The following is an 18,808-nucleotide window of genomic DNA, read 5'->3' as shown; positions in this document are numbered from 1 at the left end:
GAGAACTCTGGGGGGCTCACCCTCCATGAACAAGCTCTTTGAGGCCCTGGGGTTTGTGCTTAATTATCTAAATTCCAATTTCGTTACTCAGGGAGAGTGGTAGGTATCAAATGGAGATGAATTTTATGAATGATACTGAATTTTCTTCTTAACCAAACTTGCATAAAACAACCTTTGTCTACTTCCTTTTGGAGAAGATAAAAACTTCAGTAAAACATTCCAAGGACCAGCTTTTTTGTTGTTTTGTTTTTTGAGACAGGATCTCCCTCTGATGCCCAGGCTGGAGTGCAGTGGCACAATCATGGCTCACTGCAGCCTCAACCTCCTAAGCTCAAGCAATCCTCCCACCTCAGCCTCCTATGTAGCTAGGACTATAGGTGTGCATCACCATGCCCAGCTAATTTTTTATTTTCTGTAGAGACAGGGTCTCACTATGTTGCCCAGGCTAACCAGCTTCTTAACAGTTCTAGGAAATGATACTCTGCCTGGGGACTCCTAGAGGCTCTGAACTCTAATGTTATGGCCAATGCTTGGCACTAAGGAGCAATGCAGAGGATTTATCCAGATGACAAAACACCTGTTGGTACTGAGGTAACAAAATTAGCTGTATCAGAAGGTATTTGACTAAAGCACAAGGGAACTGGAGAGAATATGTTCATTTATAAAACCAGAGCTTTCTTGCAAAGAAAAAATATATCCCATTTTTTTGTTTTAGTATCAAACATCTCAAGCAGTGCCTGCAAGGGCAACTAGAAAGACACAGAGTTGAGAGAAGTTAGGAGGCATAATGAGCCTCACTTGGTCACTGACAGGAAGCGTAAGTGGAGGGATGTCAAAGACCCAAAAGAAGAAACGATGGCTTTGGGCTTCTGCTTGAGGTGTGCACAAATGGGGCTCCCTCGTACTGATATAAAGGGACCTTGGGAAGAGGACCAGGCCTCAGGAGGGGCTGCAGCTTCCAGTGTGGGCACTTCGATTTGAACCTGTGGATTCTGCACATAAAGATGCCCAGGAAGGCTGGGCATGGTGGCTCATGACTGTAGTCCCTGTTACCTGGGAGGAGAATCACTTGAGTCCAAAGTTTAGGACCAGCCTAGGCAATATAGCGAGACTCTTGTCTCAAAAAAAATAAAAAATAAAAAATGCCCAAGAAGGCAGCTGGCCTTGGGGATCAGGAGACAGGGCGAAGCTGGAGATGGAGACATGGTGACCAGCCTTGAGCTGGAAAAGCCAAGTGGGTGTCCAGAGGGAGAGCAAATGAGCGCAGAGGGCCTGAGGAAAGCCAATTTTAGAGGCAGGAAAAGCAAAAGGAGATGGAGAAGGCACCTTGGGGAGGGAAACCAGGAGGCAGAGCCGACAGACCCAACGGGAGCTTCAGGGATAGGAGTGCAGGCAACAGTGTCAAATTCTAGCCTGTCTCACCAAGAATGCAAGCTCCAGCAAGGACCAAGATGTTTTTTCCTGTCTTGTTCACCAGTGCACAGCTGAAGCTCAAAATATATTGTCTAGATAAGGGAAGGAAAAGGTGACTTTGGTGAAAGGAGTAGCAGAAAAGTGAAGGGTCACGAGCCTGAGTTATTGTCTTTAATAATCTGCTCCAGAGATATCTCAGACTTCTCAGCATACCCAGTGCTTTTATCAGATTACCTGTTCCAGCTGAAAATGTGTTTGTCAACATGATGAAGTACAACTGGTCGAAATATGAAAGTTGTGCAAATGGCCAGGTGTGGTGGCTCACGCCTGTAATCCCAGCACTTTGGGAGGCCGAGGAGGGTGGATCATGAGGTCAGGAGATTGAGACCATCCTGGCTAATATGGTGAAACCCCATCTCTACTAAAGATACAAAAATTAGCCGGGCGTGGTGGCAGGCGCCTGTAGTCCCAGCTACTCAGGAGGCTGAGGCAGGAGAATGGAGTGAACCCGGAAGGCAGAGCTTGCAGTGAGCCGAGATCGCGCCACTGCACTCCAGCCTGGGTGACAGAGCGAGACTCCGTCTCAAAAAAAAAAAAAAAAGAAAGAAAGTTGTGCAAATGGAAAATCATAGTTCTTAGTGAGCCTTTCTCTTAAAACATGAGTTTTAAATTCTTACATGTAGTTCCCACATCAATTTCCAGCTCCCAACCCCATTTGCTCTGAAGACATGTTCTGTGCATGACAACCCCATCCTTACTTAGTGGACAACATACTGGAACCACCCACTATGAGTTGAAGTAAAATTCCCAGGACAGAAGAGATGCCCTTATCTGTGGCAGAGAAAATGTCCACAGGAGCCAGGACATTCCAGTTCTCATCTGGGCTCTGGCATGCCCTATTTGAACAAGTCACTTTCCTTCTGTGACCTCATTTCCTCTCAAGGGAAACCATATATATCTTACAAGCCTCTGGGGACAAGCAACATATACGTGAAAATAATTCGGAAATGTTTTACACAAGTACAATCCCATTATTGGGAAATCGCTTATTTTTTTTTAAGTAAAGTACCTGGGCATATTGAGCTCCCAGTCAATAAAACATTTGCAGATTATATCCACAATGTGTCAGGTGCCAAGGAATATGCTCTAACAAGCAGCAGCCCACAGAAAGTTCACAATCTAAACTTATAAACCACATAGTGGAAACATGATGGTTACCAGTGTTGGGGCTCAAAAAACAACCCAAAAGGAAGGCCTCACAAGCAAAAGTTTTTCTCTGACCTCTTCCTGCCCTCCTATCTCTGGCCCCTCAATTCCTCCCCAGAGGCTAACCATAGAAACTAGAATCTCTCTTTCCCCAAGGCAGGTCATAGAAACCAGAATCTGCTACCCCCAAAGCCAGCCATAAAACTTAAAAATATTACTCTAACCTTCCCCTCCTCCCCTTTCTGTGTAAAAGCAAGCCATAAAGAAATTATCTGACCTAGTTGAATGTAGGTCTTAACACTCCATTCCAGAGAGGGTCCTGCCTCATACCTAGAAGGCAGAAATGCTCAGCTCAGAAAGGCCAAGAAGAATGTAGACAGACAGGCTTTGCTGGGTTTCCCATGCAATCAGCATTAGATCGTGCCCTTTCTGTCCAATCATATTTCTACATGGCTATCCACACTCTTTTGAACCTAAGCATAAAAATGGACAATTTCCCCTGCATTTTTGGGTCCTCATTCTGAAGGCTCCTGTATGTACATGTTAAATAAATTTTTATGCCTCTTCTACAATTTATCTGCCATTTGTCAGCTGATTTTTCAGTGAGCCTTCAAGGGCCAAGGGGAACTTTCCTCCTTGCCTCCTGTGGGAGCAAGGACTCTCGAACCACATGGCCAGGGTTTGAGTCCCAGTTTTGACACTTTCTAAGGGAAACTTAGGGCAGGTTACCTGATCATTCCTTGCCTCAGTTTCCTCATCTGTAAAATGGGGATAATAGCCATGGTGAGGTTTAAAATACTTAATTGTTGTAGAGCTCTTACAAGAGTACCTAATACCTTGCAATTGCTATCAAAGTGTAAGAAATTCACAGTCGATAACATTATTCCCCTCATTCGGCACAGATGGGATGTGAGTACCTTGCTAGGCACTGGATGAGTTAAAAAATAATCAATATTTTATGTCCACTTAGATTTTATAACTATGGCAACATGTGCTATCACATTTAGTGCTTATGGAAACTCTGTAAGGTTTGTGAGGAAATAGAGACTCCTGTCATGATTGGCCTAATCCATGGTTCTGAGGCGGGGATGATTTTGTTCCTCAGGGGATGTCTGTCAGTGTCCAGAGACATTTTTGGTTGTCAAAATCCAAGGAAAGGAAGTACTACCAGCACATCTATGGCAAGAAGCCACAGATGCTGCTAAATACCCTACAATGCACAGGACAGCCCCAATAGCACAGGATGATCTGGCCCAAAATGTCAGTGATGTTGCTAAGGCTGAACAACCCTGGCCTACATTAATAAGCCATTAATAAGCAGCAGAACAGGTGCCTACACCAAGGTCTTTGGATTCCAAATTCAGTGCCTTTCTCCTCTGTCAAACACAGATAAATGTAAGAGAGACACTATGACCCAGGTCACAGTGATGATGTGGTGGGGAGTTCTGAGCACCCACAGAGCAGTATGAAGGACACAGAATGCATAGAGAACAAGGTTACATCAATTGGGAGGAGAGCAAATTCCATCCAGGGTACCATTCACTGGGTGGACTTCATGTTGGTGGTGGCTCCTGAGCTGAGTCCTGAATGGGCAGGTCCTTCAAGGGGCAGAGTGGATGCAAAAGGCCTTTCAGAAGGCAGTTGCAAGGAACACTATAAGCTGAGTTTCCCAACAGCAACACTATAAGTTCAAAGATGAGGCACTGCGTTTGAAGTTCTTAGGCAAAATAATTCTCTGCCTAGGTTTCTATACCAAATTGTCCCGTAAGCAAGAGGGTAGAATAAGGAGTTTCAGACACGCAGACTCTCAAAAAATTTATGTCCGTATTCCCTTTCTTAGGAAGAAATCAAAGAATGTGCAGTATCAAAGTTAGAGTGACATGGGTTCCAGCAAACAGGGATCTAATACAGGGGAGAGGTGAAAGGACTTCTCAGGATGACTGTGCAGAACTAGAGAGCAACCCAGATCAATCAGAAAGAAGGATAAATGACTCCAGAGGGGATATCCCCAGGAAAAGACTCGGGCTGATAAATATGTAATAGGTTTACTCATGGAGAATTGCACTAACAACGGTTTTACAGAGTTATCAGATAGTAGATGAAACATTTACCAATAAATTTAAATCAAATTAAACAAGTGAAAAAATTAGGGTAACTATCAGCTCCAGGAAAAATAATAAGATATATATTTTTAAAAAAAGTAATCATTCTCAGCTAACCAGTGAGCAGCATTTACATAGTCACAATAATTATAAGTCTGATTTTAAAATTGTGGTATTTGGGAGGCTGAGGCAGTAGGATCGCCCAGGAAGTTGCTCATTATTATCAGCTAGGCATGGTGGCACACATGCCTGTAGTCCCAGCTACTCAGGAGGCTGAGGCAGGAGGATTGCTTGAGCCCAGGAGGTTAAGGCTGCAGTGAGCCGTGTTCGCACCACTGCACTCCAGCCTGGGAGACAAAGTAAGACTCTGTGTCAAAACAAACAAACAAACAAACTGTGAAGAGCTCACACTTTCTGACTTCAAAACACATTAAAAGCTACAGTAATCAAAACAGTTGGTATTAGAATAAAAATATATAAAACCTGTGAAATATAATAGAAAGCATAGAAATAAACCTTCATGTATATGGTCAAATGATCTTCAGCAAAGATACCAAGACCGCTCAATGGGAAAAGGATAGTCTCCTCAACAAGTGGTCCTGGGAAAGCCAGATACCCACATGCAAAAAAGTAAAGATGGACCCTTACCTTACACTATATAAAAAATTAACTCGAAATGGAATAAAAACCTAAACATAAGATCCAAATCTATAAAGCTTCTACAAGGGGAAAAGCTTCATGACATTGGATCTGGCAATGATTTCTTGGATATGACAATGAAAGCACAGGTAATAAAAGCAAAAATAGACAAATGGGACATCAAGCTTGAAAATGTTTGTGCATCAAAGAACACAATCAGCAGAGTAAAAAGACAAGCTACAAACAACGAGATACCACTGTAAAGCTACTAGAATGGTCAAAATCCGTAACATTGAAACACCAAATGCTGGTGAGAATGTGGAGCAACAGCAAATCTCATTCATTGCTGATGGGAATCCAGCAGTTTGGCAGTTTCTTACAAAACAAAACATTCTTACCATGTGATCCAGCAACTGCACTCCTTGGTATCTAGTGAAAAAAGCTGAAAGTGTATGTCCACACAAAAAACTGCACATGAATGTTTATAGCAGCTTTACTCATAATTACCAAAATTGGGAAGCAACCAAGATGTCCTTCAGTAGGTGAATGCTTCCAAAACTGTAGTATATCCATACAATGGAAGATTTTTCAGTCCTAAAAGGAAATGAACTATCAAGCCATGAAAAGACATGGACCTTAAACGCATATAACTAAGTGAAAGAAGCCAATATAAAAAGGCTACATATTGTATGATTCCAACAACATGACATTCTGAAAAAGGTAAAACTATGGAGACAGTAAGAAGATCCAGTGGTTGCCAGGGATTGGGGTGGGAGGAGGGAAGGGGATAAATAGGTGAAGCACAGAGGATCTTTAGAGCAGCAAAAATAATCTATATGATACTATACTGGTGGATGTATGTCATTATACATTTTTCCAAATCCATAGAATGTACAAGAATAAGCCGTAATGTAAACTATGGACTTTGGGTGATAATGATGCGTCAGTATAGGCTCATCAGTTGTAACAAATGTATCACTCTGGTGGTGGATGTTGATAATGGGATAGGTTAAACATGTTTAGGGGCGGGAGCAATACGGGAAATCTCTGGACCTTCCTCTCAATTTTGCTGTGAATCTAAAATGGCTCTAAAAAAGTACTCCTAAAGGCAACCACAGAATGAGAAAAAATGTTGCAAATCAAATATATGATAAAGGATTAATATCTAGAATATATAAAGAACTCCTACAACGCAACACCAAAAAAAATCAAATAACCAGATTAAACAATAGGCAAAGGACTTGAATAGCCATTTCTCCAAAGATGATATACAAATGGCAAACAAGCATATAAAAAGACATTTAATATCACTAATAATCAGAGACATGCAAATCAAAACCACAGCAAGATATCACCTCACACCCATTAGGAAGGTCAGTAAAAATAGTAGCACTTTGGGAGGCCAAGGCCAGCAGATCACGAGGTCAGGAGATCAAGACCACCCCTGGCTAACACGGTGAAACCTTATCTCTACTAAAAATAAAAAAAAAATTAGCCAGGCATCGTGGCGGGTGCCTGTAGTCCCAGCTACTCAGGAGGCTGAGGCAGGAGAATGGCGTGAACCCAGGAGGTGGAGCTTGCAGTGAGCCAAGATCGCACCACTGCACCCCAGCCTGGGCGACAGAGCGAGACTCCGTCTCAAAAAAACAAACAAACAAAAACAGAAGGTAAGTATTGTCAAGGATGTGGAAAAGTGGGAACCCTTGTGCACTGTTGGTAGCACTGTAAAATGGTGCAACAGCCATGGAAAACAGTATGGAAGTTACCCAAAACTTTAAAAATAGAACTACCATATTTCACTTCTGAGTATATAACCAAAAGATACGAAAGCAAGGACTCAAACACCCATGTATACCCATGTTCATACAGCAATATTCACAACAGGCAAAAGGCGGTAGCAACCCAAGTGTCCATCAGTGGATGAAGGGATAAACTAGATATGGCATATACATAAAATGGATTATTATTCAACCTTAACAAAGAATGAAATTCTGGTACATGCTACATGAGTGAATCTTGAAAACATGCTAAGTGCAATAAGCTAGTCACAAAAGGACAATATGGTATGATTCCACTTATTTGAGGTGCGGCTAACAGTCAAATTCAGAGACAGGAAGTAGAATGGTGGGTGCCAGGGTCTGGGAGGAGGAAATGAGAAGTTAGTGTTTAATGGGTATAGAGCTTCAGCTGGGGAAGACGAAAAATTTCTGAAGATGGATGGTGGTGATGGTTGCACAATAATGTGAATGTATTTAATGCCACTGAACTATACATTTAAAAATGGTTGAAGTAGTACATTTACTATGTATATTTTACCACAATAAATAAATTTTAAAAATATAAAAGAAAGGCCAGGCATGGTGGCTCATGCCTGTAATTCCAATACTTTGGGAGGCTGAGGAGGGAAGATCACTTGAGACCAGGAGTTCAAGACCAGCTTGGGCAACGTAGGGAGACCCTGTCTTAACAATTAACAGTGTGCATGCCTGTAGTCCCAGCTACACAGGGAGCTGAGGTGGGAGGATTGCTTGAACCTAGGAGGTGGAGGCTACAGTGAGCTATGTTCATGCCACTGCATTCCAGCCTGGGTGACAGAGGGGAGCATATCTTAAATAAATTATACACACACACATATACACACATATACACACATACACACACACGAGTATAACGTAAATATTAAACTTGACTTCATTAAAAAAACTAAACTGTTGAATCAGGTGGTAGAACATACATATTCATTGGAAATATGGAGACAAATACCAGAAAAGAAACATCTAGAAGGCTGAAAGTTGTTTCTTTGGAGTGTAAATGGGACTGGGCTAAGGGATCACTGTTTTTATTAAAAACCTTTAGCAGTATTTGAACTAATAGTTTTAAAATTCCAATGGGAATCTTTGCTAAAGATAACTATGAAAAAGCAAATGATGTATAAAAAAAGACAGGCAAGCACTGGTGAGATTGTAGAGAAGCTGAAACCCTCATACATTGCTGGTAGAATGTAAAATGGTACAGGTATTCTGGAAAATAGCTTGGCAGTTTCTTAATGTGTTAAACAGATTTGCCATACAACCCAGCAATTCCACTCCTAGGAATATACTCTAGAGAACTGAAAACATATTTCCAACACAAAAACTTGTATATAAATTTTCACAAAAGCATTATTCATAATAGCCCCAAACTGGAATCAACCACAAATGTCCATCAACTGATAAAGAGATAAACAGAATATATGTATAAAAATGGATTATTACTCAGTCATGAAAAGGAATGAAGTATTGATACATGCTACAACAGAGATGAACCTTGAAAACTTTATGCTAAGTGAGAGAAGTCAGACACAAAAGACCACATACCATATGATTCTATTTACATAAAATGCCTAGAAAAGGTAAGTTTATAGAGACAAAAAGTAGATTCATGGTTGCCAGGAGCTGGGGGTGGGAATGGGAAGTGACAGCTAATGGGTACGAAGATTTTTACTGGGAGCCAGGCGCGGTGGCTCATGCCTGTAATCCCAGCACTTTGGGAGGCCAAGGTGGGTGGGTCACCTGAGGTCAGGAGTTTGAGACCAGCCTGGCCCAACACAGTGAAACCCTATCTCTACTCAAAATACAAAAATTAGGCAGGCATGGTGGTATGTGCCTGTAGTCCCAGCTACATGGGAGGCTGAGGCACAAGAATCACTTGAACCTGGGAGGTGGAGGTTGCAGTGAGCTCTCCTGCCTGGGCAACAGACGGACACACTGTCTAAAAAAAAAAAAAAAAAATTATATATATATAAAATTTTCTATTGTGACAATAGAAATGTTCTAATATTTGAATGTGCTTATATTAGTCTTCTCAGGTTGCCAGAACAAGAGATTTGTTCCTCAGTTCTGGAGGCCGGGATGCGTGAGTTCAGGGTACCCGCGTGGTCAGGTTCCAGTGGGGGCCCTTTTCCTAGCTTGCTGATGACCACCTTCTCACTGTGTCCTCACATAGCAGGGAGAAAGAGAGACAGCAGACCCTGGTGCCTCTTCTTACATAGAAACTAATTTCATCACAAGGGTTCCACTCTCATGACCCCATTTAAAAACCTAATTACTTCCTAAAGGCCCTATATCTCTAAATACCATTAGGGATTAGGGTTGAAAAAAACGAATTTGGGGGAGAAACAATTCAGTGCATAGCAGTGGTGGTATAAATACACTAGAAATTATTGAATTGTACAATTAAAATAGGTGAATTTAATGAACGTAAATTATATCTTAATAAAGCTGTTTATAAAATAGCAAATAATTAAGTCTGTGTATAGAAAAAACTTGCAGACTATGCCCTAAGTACATTAAATAAGTTATTGTTATTATAACAATTCTGAAAAGCTGACATTATTATCCCTCTTTTACAGATAAGAAACTGAGGCTCAAAGAAGTTAAGCAACTTGCACAATTAGCAAACAAAGCAGAGTTAAAATCTGTGAGCAGGTGCCCTAACTACAGAGTCTGCACTCTCTCCCATTTGTGATTGCCTGGGCCCTGGAAAGTGCTATGGGTAGATCACACAAGCTCTGAGTTAAGGCCCCCTTCACCTTCAGTTCCAAACAATCCAATCACCATTTATGGGCAAACCCCTGTTCACCTCCATGGGGACCTACAAGTAGCTCAAGACCTCTCTGGAGGCCGGCATGGAATGTGAAAACTGCACATAAGTAAACATGAAAATAGGAGCTGACCGATCTGCCACAGGAAGTCAGAAGTTAACAGGTGACCTTCTATGAAAATTAAACTTTGCCCCTCTTCACAGCTCTTTCTGGGGAGGACTGGAGGGTGGGCTTCGGAGCCAGACTCTGTGGGTACAAGTTGCGTTTCCACCACTCAGCGGCTGAGGGACCCTGGACAAGTTTCCTCATCTCCAAAACAGGAATGAGAAGAGACTCTCTTCTAGAGGGCTGTAAAGTGCTTACAGCAATACTAGGGCTCAATAAGTGCTTGCTATCAGCGTTCCTTTGCCAGCGTATTTAAACTCTCCCTCTAGCTGCGCAGAGCCTGCCTTTTCTTGGCTTTGCTACAAAACTGCCTTTGGCCAGTATGATCTCTTATCTTTCATAGTCTTCTCTGTTGGCGCAGGGTAAGCAATGCCCTCCAAAGCTTACCACCCATCTTCACTGACCCACATGAAATCAAAGCCTATAGAGGTTGTAGCAGTCATCTGGTCCAGGCCATCATCATACAGACAGGGACAATGAGACTCTGCACAGTGTAGGGGCTGTTCACAAGCTGGTCCACCTCCCCGGGAGGCCCATCTAACGTGATTATCGCACACTCTGTCCAGTAAGCTTTTGTGTCCCAACTTCTCCCAAGAGATCTCCTCTCCATTTAGCTAAAGAAATAGGTGAGAAAAGCCACCGTGATTTTAAAGACTGTCAAATGCTAATTACAAGTCGCTCCACTTGAAAGATGGCAACAAAAGCATTCTTAATAATCCTCCTTCTCCCCAAACCTCCATCATTGGAAGAAAAGCCAGTTCTTTGAAAGCTGTGAACCAAACACAGCAGTTTTTCGGACAATGGTTAAGAGGTAGGCCAGTTCCCAGGGAATGGCTACAGCGTATTTTTCTCTTGTTACCTTGGTAACCGCTACCTTGGCGCCCTTGTTGATGAGCTGAACCACATTCTCTGTTTGGCCTTTGTACGCAGCTACGAGAAGGCGCTCTGAAAGTGCAGCGACCGCATCTTGCTGGCTCATGAATTAGGAAAGAAAGGTTTTCAGGGAAGCGGTAGACAAGTTCCTTCAGCTCAACACGAAGTCACTGGCCCGGCCTGGCACCCAGAGGTAAAGATGTTCACAATCATCAGAAGATGTCTTTATGAATATGCCATCTTCGGGACCTAGGGGTTACAAAACAAAGGTGCCATCAGGGCCACTTGACACACAAGGACAGGTCACACCTCTTCTCTGTGATTTTAAGGCATTCTGCTGCTTGCATGTTGCAGGGGAGGGGAGCTGTGGGAGGCAGGACACACGGGAAGACACTCCACAGCAAAGCCCCTGAACAGAACTTCCAAGTGGAAGGCAGCAGAATGTGCCAACTTCCCTCCCTTCTTCCCCCATCAGGGACATCCTCCGGAGGAGTATGGCCAGAACTGCAAGGTTTGCTCTGTTTTTCTCCCAGGGAGCGGAGGCCTGGTATAATCCCCTAAGCACCACCTGGTTTACACACCGCCTTTGGCAGGGAACTGTACCGTGTGTGATCATCAAAGGCCCCCTGGTTGGATTTTGTGCGTCCACCATGGCTAACGTGCCGCTTCCCCAGTGGGTCAGTGGCCTGTGGAACACACCCCACAGAGACCCTGCTGAGTGGGTTCTCTCTTTGGGGTTTTCTCCTAGCATTTACTGCAGTTCTCTCCCTTCAACCTTTTTTCACCGTAAATAGTGTAGTTCACGAGTTCTGGAACAGATGGAGAGCTGGGCACAGGCCTGGGCCAATTCCTTGTTCCAAGTGGCTGAAACAATCCACCTTGGGGACAACACAGATGCTAAACACTAACAGTGGCTCTGCCAATGCAGGGGGCTGGTCATGTTGCTTCCTTGCTAACAGGAGGAAAAGAAGTGGCACCAAAACCACCTATGGAACACTAAAGCCCTGTCGCAGAGCAGTGATCTGGAGGGTAGTAACTAGTAGCAAACTGAATTCTTCCTACCACATAGCAAAATGAATAGAATTTTAAAGACTGGGACTCCCCCCAGTAAACCTGGGCTGCCATTAGACCCAACCAAAGCCACTGGTAATTATTTCAAGGGTGAATGGTAGAAGAAGAAATACTTAAATGTCTAATCCAGTCCTGCTAGAACAGCAAGGAAGTGAGGGCTTCTTTGCATTTTAAAAGATACTTATTAAAAATACTAGTATATACAAATGGAAAGAAAATGCTACAACAGAGATACCGTCCTTCAACCCAAACCCTACCACACATCCTAACTTTGAAGGTCTGGAAGATGCAGCCATCCTTTACATTTGTTCCCAGGCACACCCAAATGTCCTTTCAGTCTCTAAAGATTAAGGAATTGGCCATGATACGGCTGGAAAGCCCTGGACCATATCCTGTTTGAACTCGTTCACCGTGGCATTCAGGCAGGTTGTTTGGCCAACCACTCTGTGAGGCTAGGGTTAAATGCCCACGTATAAAACAGACATGAGAACATTTATCTCCCAGGACTGTGGTGGGTATTAAAGAGGGTATTTTATTATGTGAAAGTATGGCCCAGATGTGAATACTGTAACTTCGGAAAGAATTCTTACCCCCCACTCTTGTGAATTATCAAACTTTCTCATCATTCTCCATCTGTTGCTCAAAATGCAGGTAAAGAATAGCAGAAAAAGAGAGAGGAACTCTCACAAACCCATCCTGCTCCTGCTCACTGGGTCATTAGAAACAAAACAGATCTGGTGAAGGGTCTGCTCTAAAGCAGCTTGGTGAGTCACGGTCTGAGATCCCTGGGATATGCCAGAAATAGAACAAGCCAAAAAAAAAAAGAAGGAATAAAGTTGAGACTCAAAACACTGAAAGTAATGGAACTGGAAATGCCTTTGAAAATTCTCATGGTCACGCTGAATGGCCACAGTCTGGGCTTTATCTTTCCCAGACCGTTACACTATTTGAAGTGGTTTGTTTTTAAAAACATAGGTGCGCTGCCTCTTTTCATTCAGGTAATCTGTGCTTTGTTCAAACCAATTATACTGAGCTTCTGCTCTGTTTGCCCAAATATTGCAAAATCACTCCAGGCCTAAATGGCAGGAAAATACAGAGTATTAGCCATGACTTATGAAATGATCTCCCTTCCACAACCACACCCTCCCCCTCATCTACCCATTTGTTAACTCTAGACACTAGAACCAACGGCCCCCTTCCATTCTACAACCTTTCTTGCAATGGGTATTTGAATGTCTCAAGTACAACAGCCCAGTTCATACAAATATTTTCATGGCTAAAATTCTACTCATTCTGCTCCACGGCTTAGCCCCTGAGGGTAGAGGTTTTTTTTGCTGCAACCTCAGTACAGCCCATCAGCTGAGGTCATAAGCTCCACACCAGCAGAGCTGTGCAGCCTCCTCAGCAATGGATGCAGGGGTCCAGCTGGCCCATAGTAAATTGATAGCCACTCCCCTCCCACCCTCCAGTCCCATGCAATGAATTCAGCCTCCTGGATACTGAGACTGAAGTACACTTATGCCATAGCTGCAGGCTACTGAGATAGCCTTGTTTAGATAATTACCACTGGTAAACAGCCCTTTGCAAGCACAGCCCACATTAATTTTCCTTTTTGTTTGGTTAAAGATAGAAAAATACTACAGTGGTGAGAAAACATTGGCCAAGCAGAAACACCCTTCTATTTTTTTGCTTTTCAGTTACAGCTACTTAAGAATGTTCCTCTCTCACTCCATCCCCTCCACCATGACCAAAGAGCAGCCTCCAGAACAGGTCCCTCACACAGGACTTTGGATACTCTCCCTACCAGAGTCATACAGAAAACTGCCTGCAAGATCAGGAACAGAACCCCAGCTTTCCAATTCCTAGTCTGTTGCCAACACCATCCCTATGTGCTTGGACATCTCAAACTCATTTTCAATTTAAGCCCAGTAATCACCTCCTTACTAGGATCTCCAGCCTTCACCTGCAGGTGCATTTACACACAGTTTGTGGGTGGGAAGGTATCAAATGAGGGTCTTCTTTTCTGCTTCCTTTCTGCTTCTTCCTGCACCTTCAGCCTTGGGTGTGGGTGCAGGCCCAGCAGAGATACCAGGTGCAGGCCAAGCAGAGACACCACCTCTCTCCCTCCCTCATGGTCACTGTTCCTAAGTCCCAAATCCTTACCTCCCATCTAGAACAATGATACCCATTCCTTAGAGTGAGAAGACACTCTGCTTCTTCTCATCTGATGCCCTGACCTGACAAATTGGACCAGATAGAGATGTGTGTGTTGCAGGGGTGGGGGGCAGTTTAAGAAGGGATGGGGGAACCCCTGACAGTAAATTGGGAGGGGAAGGGAATAGAGGGGTGAAACCAGTCTGGAATCAAAGAGTTAAACTTCACTGCCAACCTGTTGGCTACCTTGGCTGTAGCAGTTCATCCCCTCCTTATATCTGAGCCTCCTCTTCCAAGTAGATCAGCTATCATTCAAGATACTTCCCATTGCTGGCAGTGAGAAATGTATTCTGCCCCAAGCCTATCAATTACACCCCTCTTTGTCACAATGTTCATTTTTCACAGCATTCTGGAGGAAAACCTTAAACGCAAACACGCTGCCCATTCTTTAAGCAAAAAGGAAATAAATACATGAGCATAAGTATGCAATGCACATTCTGAATCTAGATAGGGATTTAGCTTGCTAAGATTTCCCTCCATCCTCCCAGCCCACTGCCCCATTTTTGTTGCTCTGTAATTTGCTAATTCTTTTGTCTCTCATCACAAATACCAGAGGGTCACACAGCTGCTTGTCTGTGATGCAATCAGTTTTCTTTTTACAGAAAAAGGTCTATAAGGTTTGCTTTTGCTGTTTTCTTGGGGCTTTACAACAAATTCTCCTATACTTTGGAGAATTTGCCAATATCCTAAAGCCACTACGTTCTGTCTCCCGACAAGCAAAATATTCCAGAAGAGACCTGCAAATAAAAGTCCCGGCCAGGCATTATGTACAACCCACCCAGAGATGGCCCACAGGCACCCAGGAACTGGTGGCTATGGAGCGCCATCAGCTATAAACTAGCTTTGCTCCTACTGCTCCAAACCTTGTGTTGAAGAGATGGTACTCACATCCGAGGGGCTGTCCTCTCTGTTCTACATCGTGTTCAGTTTCTGGATAACTGTGGTCAATTCTTTCCTGGAGAGATCATTAGCTTCCTAGGGCTGTCACTCCCAGCAAATCTGCAGTGATTTACGTTACAATGCTCGCTGCCTTTTCCCGTTAGCCTCCTCTGCTGATGCTGGCCAAATCACATCTAAAAGCTTATTAAGACATCCATTCAGCTTGCAATGTTTTGTGGCTTGCTAGTCTGCTCGTCACAGCTTCTGAAAGTCTTGTGTCTGCAGATTTTCACAGACTGCTCCCTCCTGCCAGCAGAGGACCTGTAACACTGCCCCGATTGAAGTCAGGGAACAATTCACAGATCGGAGGAACATTTCTGAATGACGCTCAGATGACAGAGAAACGAAGTTTGCATAATTTCAGCAGTAATGCAAGAAAAGATGAGTGTGCGTGTTGTAAGGGAGGGAGGGATGCAGAAAGGGTTGAAATCTGTAATAAACTGCCTCCAAGAAAACAGGAAAATGCTTGCTTTGTGGGAGCAGCGGAGCCCAGACACTCCACCCTCCTCGGCAGAGAGTTCCAGCACAGTGACTGCGGCAGCACAGGAGACAAGGGTCTGGCTGAGCAGCTGTTCCCGACGTTTGTCTCACAAATACTCCTCTGAACAGTCTCTGCCGGGGAGGGGGAAGGGAGTAAACAGGGAACTGAGCCCCTTCAGAAGCTGTTCCGAGTGCTGTCGACTGCCCTAAACTTGCAAGCGTGTGCTCCAGCCCACTTGTTGAAGCAACAGAAATCTAATTCCCACCTGGAGAGGTCATAGAAAGGAGAGGGCTTTCATTTTGACTTGAGCCAATATCCCCACATTTTCCTCTCTGTCTCTAAGGACAGAATTTTTGGTCCCAGAGATGGGGAAATTACTCTGTCAGCACAAACCCTCTTACCACCTGCCGTCCTAAAGCATTGCCCTATTTCCCCAAGGGTAATGGGGCAATGGAATGGACTGCAATCCTGCTTTGGTCATCATTTGCCTTACACCAAGGGCAGGAGAATAGCTGGAGACTCTGGCGGGTGCATTGCAAAGAGGCTGAATCCCACTGGGGAAACAAATTGCCAGCAGAATAACACAAGCTTAAAAAAAAAAATACACAACCGTCATACTAGTTATCCAAAAGCAATCACTACTGGGTTACTGTGATCACCACTGGGGGACAAGTAAGGCTGCAACAGAGAGGAATGTGACTCAATCCGTACTTTAAAGAAACTCATCATCTGGCCACTGAAAAGCCATGATCAGGGCCCAAAAGTCCAGTTGCCAGAAGATAAGTGTAAACTGAGTGGGAAGGAAGAATAAAGCAAGGAGTGGTTCATTTTCTTACAGCTTCCAGAACACTTCCTCCTTCTGAGAAGATCTACTCCCACAGGTAGGGCCCTTAACACAGTACTACCCATGAGGACACTCAGCACTGACTGCTCACGGAACCTGGTGCCCACCAGGACTATTTGCGAAAGAAGGGAAATGACAGGGTGGACACGCTCTGCTTTAGCAAGCCCATGACTCATTATAAATACACCCCACTGTCACAAAGAAACAAGTATGTTTATTTCTTGAGCCATTTAAAGCACAAAAACTCTCTGCTTCTAACTCTGTCACTGAATCTTTTGAAATAACCACCTCTGCAGGAGGCATAGAGGCTGTTACAGTGAAAGCTGAGTGACATCTGAATATTATTCAGGAAACCTGTGACATACCCTTCCAAGAAAAGCTGTTTACAGATGTAAAAATCACATAGGAGGAATAAGCACATATCACCGAATAAAGATGTGACTGACAGAAGGCTTGGGAGGTAGAGACCGTCCCTTTTTATGTAGGACAATAACTTATTGACTGACCAGCACTGCTAGACCACCAGAGCCTCCAAGTCAGGGCTGGGCACTCCCATCACTTGGCAAATGACCATGCGCATACTCAAAGTTCAGACCAAGTGTTATCTCTGCTAAGCCTTCTGCTGTCCCTGCCTTGCCCTAGACAAGACGACCATTCCCTCATCTGTGCACCTACCGTTTTTCTTTTTTCTTTTTTTTTGGAGACAAAGTCTCGCTCTTGTCCCCCCAGGCTAGAGTGCAATAGCGCAATCTCGGCTCACTGCAACCTCGGCCTCCCAGGTTCAAGTGATTCTCCTGCCTCAGCTTCCCGAGTAGCTGGGATTACAGACGACTACCATGATGCCTGGCTAATTTTTGTATTTTAGCAGAGACGGGGTTTCACCATGTTGGCCAGGCTGGTCTCAAACTCCTGACCTGAGGTGATCCAAATGCCTCAGCCTCCCAAAGTGCTGGGATTATAGGCGTGAGCCACCGTGCCCAGCCAGCACCTACAGTTTTCTATAAGCTTCTGCTATGAACTGAATTGCGTCCCCCAATTCATATGTTGAAGCCCACACCCCCAGTGTGACTGTATTTGGAAATAGGAGATAATTAAGGTGAATTTGGTCATAAAGATGGAGCCCTGATCTGATAGAATTAGTGCACTCATGCTTGCACACGTACTCTGAGTGTGCGCACACAGAAGAACAGCCATGTGAGGACAAAACAGCCCATCTGCAAGCCAAGAAGACAGCCATCACCCGAAACTGAACCCTGCTGGACTTTGATCTGGGACTTCTAGCCAGAAGAACTGGAAAGTAGAACTGGAAGAAAATAAATTTCTGTTGTTTAAGCCACCCAGTGTGTGGTATTTTGTTATGGCAGCTCAAGCAGACTAAGACACAGCATAATTGCTGTTATAGGCTCAAGGTTGGTCTCCCTGGTTATATGAACTCCTTGTGGCAGGAACCCCATTTTGGTCATCTCGTATCCCCAGAGCCTATCATGGTGCCGGGAACACAGATGGCCTTTAATGTCCATTTAATGAATGACAGAAAAACCAATAATCAATTTATTTTTAGTCATCAATTGGTCTTCAGGAGCCTGTGATCCCGTAAGAAATATATGAGATACTCACCTAGTCAACTAATCTTTTTCCTTTCCAAATAGATGAGGCAGGCTCTGGCTCCAGACCCTCCAAAAGATAGCAGAGAAGGGACGTGGTCTTTCTCCTCTCTCCCTTCCCCCTCAAAATAGAGGACTACAGTTTCTGGGGCCAAAAAAATTATCACTCTAGAGGCATCCCTTATTCAGTGAGATAGGCCTGTCAGCACCAGAGCATTGGACAGCACCACGGCCACTCTGGGAATTTCTTCTCACCACCCTCAACCCCTGTTAGGTAAAGACCCAAATGCTAAAGACAAATCAAAATAATTAACACAGCATCACAATAAAACCAATTCTATGTACTCAAATCTCAACTTCTACCCATTCCTTAAATCTGCTCTGATCTGGCTTTTCTGTCCCCAGTTTTTCCACTGAAACCATTTTTGTTATTTATTTTGTGGAGTACCAAGCATATATTGAAGAGATGGGCATAAGGAACTGTGGAAACTGGGAGAGGGATCATTCTTGCTTGCTGTGCTGGGGTGAAAGGAGGTCAGGAAAGTTTTCACAGAGAAGGTAGTGTGTTAGAGGAGGTAAGATCTGGTTAGGTTAGAAGGGGAGAAGACACAGGCAGAGGAAACAGCAAGAGCAAAAAGGCAGAGTGGTCTGAAAGTATGTGTCATGAGTAGCAAA

At 43.9% G+C, this 18,808-nt stretch overlaps 1 protein-coding gene across 6 annotated transcripts in view; it reads right to left on the bottom strand.

Moving 5' to 3' along the window:
* ANKRD6 (ankyrin repeat domain 6) overlaps window positions 1-15,735 on the bottom strand; it is a 71,329-nt gene extending 55,594 nt beyond the window's left edge. For 5 of the 6 annotated variants that reach the window (XM_034962519.3, XM_055113956.2, XM_008976489.4 and 2 more), the window contains exons 1-2: window positions 15,154-15,716; window positions 10,967-11,229 (exon numbers count right to left, since the gene is read on the bottom strand). In XM_034962519.3, the coding sequence (XP_034818410.1) occupies window positions 10,967-11,086 (120 nt within the window). In that variant the 5' untranslated portion in view covers window positions 11,087-11,229; window positions 15,154-15,716. Of the gene's footprint in view, window positions 1-10,966; window positions 11,230-15,153 lie in introns of all 6 variants that reach the window. The other variant, XM_003822878.7, reaches the window with a different exon arrangement.
* Between the last annotated feature and the right edge of the window lie 3,073 nt (window positions 15,736-18,808).

This window comes from Pan paniscus, chromosome 5 (assembly GCF_029289425.2).
Source record: "Pan paniscus chromosome 5, NHGRI_mPanPan1-v2.0_pri, whole genome shotgun sequence".
NCBI lineage: Eukaryota > Metazoa > Chordata > Mammalia > Primates > Hominidae > Pan > Pan paniscus.
The sequence above is the reverse complement of the archived record's forward strand: the minus strand, read 5'-3'. Positions and strand labels throughout refer to the sequence as shown.